At 39.3% G+C, this 5,867-nt stretch overlaps 1 protein-coding gene across 1 annotated transcript; it reads left to right on the top strand.

The window, feature by feature from the left end:
• Positions 1-2,525: 2,525 nt before the first annotated feature.
• Positions 2,526-4,758, top strand: ADAM21 (ADAM metallopeptidase domain 21; the record flags this gene model as incomplete). Its single annotated transcript, XM_079126523.1, has 1 exon — positions 2,526-4,758. The coding sequence occupies one exon, from the start codon at positions 2,526-2,528 to the stop codon at positions 4,686-4,688; it is 2,163 nt and encodes a 720-aa protein (XP_078982649.1). The 3' UTR covers positions 4,689-4,758.
• Between the last annotated feature and the right edge of the window lie 1,109 nt (positions 4,759-5,867).

Below are 5,867 nucleotides of genomic sequence, written 5' to 3' on the forward strand. Positions count from 1 at the left end.
AAATTATGAATTTAAAAATTTGTAAGGTTAAAAACACCATAAATTATCACAAAATTTGAAACTCCCCAAATACTTACATTAATTCCTGACACATTTCTATAATATGCTTTCTTTATACTTTTAAATTATGTACTTAATTGCTTCCCTTATGAGAAGTGCTTTGCTATACTGTGACACTGTTATATATTAACATTAAAATTATTATATATTATATTATATTTTCACTTAGCATGATATTCTCCAGCTTTATCCATTTGCTTGCAAATGACATAATTTCATTCTTCTTTAAGGCTGAATAATACTCCATTATATATACATACCACATTTTCTTTATCCATTAATTTGTTGAAGGGCACTTAGTTTGGTTCCATAGCTTGGCTATTATGCATTGCACTGCTGTAAACACTGATGTGGCTCTGACACTGTAGTATGCTGATTTTAGATCTTTTGGATATATACTGAAGAGTGGGATAGTTGGGTCATATGGTGGTTCCATTTCTGGTTTTCTTTTTTTCTTTTTCTTTTTTTCCTGAGGAATCTTCATACTGGTTTCCAGAGTGGTGGCACTAATTTGCAACCACCAGCAATTTATGAGTGTACCTTTTCCCCCACTTTCTTGCCAACACTTATTATTATTTGCATTCTTGACTGGAGTGAGATAAAACCTCAGTTGTAGTTTTAATTTGCATTTCCCTAATTGCTAGAGATGTTGAACACTTTTTCATGTTTTTATTGACCATTTGTATTTCTTCCTTTAGATGTCTGTTTAGTTATTTTGCCCATTTATTAATTAGATTATTCATTTTTGTGTTAAGCTTTTTGCATTATTTACATATTCTGGATATTAATTACCTGTCTGAGGTGCAGGTGGCAACGATCTTCTCCCATAATGTAGGTTCTCTGTGCATATTATCATTTCCTTTGCTGGGCAGAAGTTTTTTAACTTGATGCCCTCCCACTTATTGATTTTTGGTTTTATTTCTTATGCTTCAGGAGTCTTGCTAAGGAAGTCAGTTCCTCTGCCAAAATGTTGGAGTATCGGCCTACATTTTATTGTAGCCGTTGCAGGGTTTCTGGTCTAATTCTTAGATCTTTGATCTACTTTAAGTTGACTTTCATGCAGGATGAGAGACGGGGTCAATTTTCATTCTACTACTATGGATATCCAGTTTTCCCAGCACCATTTATTAAAAAATGCTATCTTTTCTCCAATGTGTGCTTTGGGAAACTTTTTCTAGTATCAGATAACGTGCTAATCTCTGTATTCTCTTCTCTTCCAGTTCCAAGCTGGTTTGGTTGCCATGGCTTGGTGGTATAATTTGGCGTCTGGTATCATGATGCCGCCAGCATCGCTCTTTTTGCTCAGGATTTCTTTGGCCTGCCCTGAGCATCTTATTTTTCCAAATGAACTGCTTTTTCCAGTTCTGTGAAGAATTTCATTGGTATTTTGATGGGAATCGCATTGAATCTGTACAATGCTTTTGGTAGTAAGGTAATTTTGATATATGAATTCTGCCTAAGAACCTGAGAGATCTTTCCATCCAAGGTCTTCTTCAATTCCTTTCTTCAGTGTTCTATAGTTTTCATTGTGTAGGTTCTTCACATCCTTCATTAGATAATTCTCAAGGTTTTCTTTTTTGAGGTTATTGTTAATGGAATAGTTTTCCAAATTTCAACAGATTCATTATTAAGTATCGGAAAGTGATTAATTTATGTGTGTTGATCTTGTATCTTGCTACTTTACTAAATTTATCAGCTCTAGAAGTCTTCTGGACTTCTTGGGTTTTCTAAAGATAGGATCATGTCATCAGCAAACAGATAATTTGAGCTGTTTTAATGACTAAGGAAAGTCATTACACCTGTAGTCAAGGGCCTTGTAGTCTGACAGAGTTATGAAAAATGGAGAATATAATGAGATTCTAAATAAAGGAAAACAGTGTTAATCATAAGGCCATTTAAATCAACATAGAATTATTGTGATTGTTTTTGATGTCTCCAGTTTTGTTGTAAACAAATTGGGACACTATCAATAATGTCCTACATGAGTACAACAGATATAAACCAAATGTCGCACAATTTGAGATAGAGTCTCTTTATTTTTTCTCTTTTTACTGACATTTTCATACTATTATTGAGATAATCATGTAAGTTCCCATCTTCTAATTTCAACCATTGTCAATATATGGCCAGTATCGACGTATCTCTACTCTCCAACTCTCTAATTCATTTTTAAAAAGCAAATGCAAACCAGTATCCTGACTCATGACTCACTTTTTTCTTTCTGCTAATCCAGTCTTTTTCTCTCCTGCTTTCCTCACCCAGTCCTACCACTTGCCCCGACCTTTTCTTTTAATTTATTTCATTGTTTTTATTCTCACTTTCAGCAGTGCAACTCTGATGATCCAACTCTGCCAGGACACAAATCCGGAAAGGCCAGCCCTGCAGGCTGAGAGGCTCAGCGGGAGGAGCCACACAAGCAGTGCCTCACATTCTGTCCTCTTTTGCTCCGGACAGATGGCTCCATAATGGTGGGGGTGGAGGATGGAGCGTCCATGAGAATCACTCTTCTGCTGCTGTGGCTCGAAGTGTCTCTGTCCCCTTCTGACCTCTCCCAAGCTGGGCCCGCCCAACATCTCAGTTCCCCAGAAGTGGTGATCCCCTTGAAGGTGACTAGCAGGGGCAGAGGTGCAAGGATTCCAGGATGGCTTTCCTACAGCCTGCTATTTGGGGGCCAGAAACACATTGTCCATATTAGGGTCAAGAAGCTCTTGGTTGCTGCACATCTTCCTGTGCTCACCTACACAGAGCAGCACACCCTCCTGGAAGACCACCCCTTCATCCCGGATGACTGTTACTATCATGGTTATGTGGAGGGGGCCCCCCAGTCTCTAGTTGTTTTCAGTACCTGTTTTGGGGGCTTTCGGGGAGTGTTACAAATAAATGACCTCACTTATGAAATCGAACCTATTAGGCACTCTTCCACGTTTGAACACCTGGTTTATAGATTGCACAGTAACGAGACACAGTTTCCACCCTGTGGTTTAACAGAGAAGGAAATAGCACGCCAACAATTGGAATTTGAAATGATTGAGAGCTCAGATCTGAAACAAAATTCTACTGGGGCCTGGTGGAACCACACATGGTTTCTGGAGCTGTTTGTAGTGATAGATCATGATTTCTTCATTTACTCTCAAAGCAACTTGTCAAAGGTGCAAGAGGATGTAGTTCTTATTGTCAATTTAGTGGATTCTTTGTATCAGCAGTTGAGCACTTATGTAATTTTGGTTGGCATTGAGATTTGGAATCAAAGAAATGCTTTCCCAATGAAAAACATAGAACAGGTTTTAGAAGATTTTTCTCAGTGGAAAAAAGTCAGTCTTTCCCAGCTAAAGCATGATGCTGCACATATTTTCATAAAAAACTCACATATAAGTATACTTGGTCTAGCCTATGTTGCAGGAATATGTCGTCCTCCTATTGATTGTGGAGTTGATAATTTCCAAGAAGACCCCTGGTCTCTCTTTGCTAACACTGTGGCCCATGAATTAGGCCATACTTTGGGTATGCAACATGATAAGGCTTTCTGTTTTTGTGGGGAAAAAGGTTGCATTATGAGTGCTTTCAGAGTACCAGCAGAGAAATTCACCAACTGCAGTTATACTGATTTTAGGAAGACCACTTTAAACCAAGGATCATGCCTGCACAACCATCCAAAACAAGGGAAATTCTTTTTGCTGAAGCGCTGTGGAAATGGTGCAGTTGAAAAAGAAGAGGAGTGTGACTGTGGATCCGTACAGCAGTGTGAGCAAGATCCTTGTTGTCTGTTGAACTGCACTCTGAGGCCTGGGGCTGCTTGTGCTTTTGGGCTTTGTTGCAAAGACTGCAAATTCATACCATCAGGGAGACTCTGTAGACAACAGGTCAATGAATGTGACCTTCCAGAGTGGTGTAATGGGACATCCCATCAGTGCCCAGAAGATGAGTATGTGCAGGACGGGATCCCCTGTAGTGACAGTGCCTACTGCTATCAAAAGAGATGTAATAACCGTGACCAACAGTGCAGGGAGATTTTTGGCAAAGGTGCAAAGAGTGCATCTCAGAATTGCTACCAAAAAATCAACTCCCAGGGAAACCAGTTTGGCCACTGTGGTATAAATGGCACAATATACCTAAAATGTAATATGTCTGACATCTTTTGTGGTAGAGTTCAGTGTGAAAATGTGGACGACATTCCCCATCTCCAGGATCATTATGTTTTGCAGCACACTGACATTGACGGGGTCACCTGCTGGAGTACAGTCCATCATTTAGGGGTGGGTGTACCTGACATTGGTGAAGTGAAAGATGGCACTGCCTGTGGGACAGGAAAGATCTGCATCCACAAAAAGTGTGTCAGTTTGTCTGTCCTGTCACAGGACTGCCTTCCTGAGACCTGCAACATGAAGGGGATCTGCAATAACAAACATCACTGCCACTGTGGTTATGGGTGGTCCCCGCCCAACTGCCTGCATAGTGGCTACGGAGGTAGTGTTGACAGTGGCCCACCATTTGAAAAAAGAAGAGTTTTCGTACCACAAATTGTAATTCTTTTATTGTCTGTTTTGATTTTTCTGTTGACTCTTAGGCTTTACATGTGTCCTCGAATACATTGTAGTCCCAAGGAGACTAATGCCCACTCATCAAGTTAAGATCTCCAATTTGATGTCCCACACATTAAGTTTTAGTTTCTTGGCAGCAGAAATGTTAGCACATGCCTGAAACTGAGCACATTCCTGAGAGTCTACAGAAGCATTGTCGTTAAGTATAGGTAGTTCCTGACATGTTCTTACCTACTGTTCATTATTTTAAGCAACAAATAAAGCTCCAGTCCCTCCCCAGGGAACCAAATTAGTCCTTTTTTGTGTTTTTTCTCTGCATTCTAATTATACATTTAGAGTTGTACCTAACGATGGGATTTGTTGTTACATATTCACATGCGCACACACTATAACAATATAATTTTGCCAATATCACTCCTCAGCACTTCCCCGCTACCTGTCTGCCTCTTTTGATTCATGGGAAAGGCAAGAGATAGACATCATTGTGCCCAGGGGTGAGTCTTCCTCTCTGCTGCCATTTAGAAATTTGGGCAAATTATTTAAATTTTCTGGTATTCTGTTTAAAAATCTGGAAAGAGGGATGGTAATGATTGTTCCACCCAACTCATTAGGTTTAGTTGATAACCAACAGGGAGAAGTGAATTCTTATTAAATGTAAACAAGTTGTTGTTTATTTAATAAAAGCTCCTAACCTTGTTTCTTGTGTGCTTCCTAGACAAGCTTGCCTATTCTTTCTCTTTGCCTTAAGTTGGCAGTTTTGGTATCCTTTTGGAGAATTTGATTGAATATCAAAGTATAAACTCCTCAAGGGATTATTTTAATTTGTTTTGCTCACTCTCATATCCCCAACGCCAGAATCAGTGCCTTATACACAAATATTTGAGTGAGGTCATGAATTTAAATGGAGTATGAAATTAGGAAAAGTTAAAATAATGCTTTATCTCCCCACCTTAGGGACATCACTCTAGTCCTCTTTCCAAAACTACTACGCTTCAACTGTGATTATTTAAGATACGCTCATTTAAAAGGCTCCCATTTGTACCTGATACAATTTGCTAGCTGTTTTGTACCCAATTTGTCTTCTCCTCAGTCTATCCTCAGCACTTTTTTAAAGCCTACCTTTTGAAAACATAGATCTAATCAGATACCCTTTTCATTAGCCAGATACCTTCTGAATGGCACTCTGTGAAGTGAGCCAAGTGACCTTTTTGGTAGACTTTCCCACTGCACTTCACCCACGTTGCATCTCCAATCGTTTTCCGTTTAGGC

The sequence above is a fragment of the Sciurus vulgaris genome, assembly GCF_902686455.1.
Source record: "Sciurus vulgaris genome assembly, chromosome: 2".
In the NCBI taxonomy this organism is placed as follows: Eukaryota; Metazoa; Chordata; class Mammalia; order Rodentia; family Sciuridae; genus Sciurus; species Sciurus vulgaris.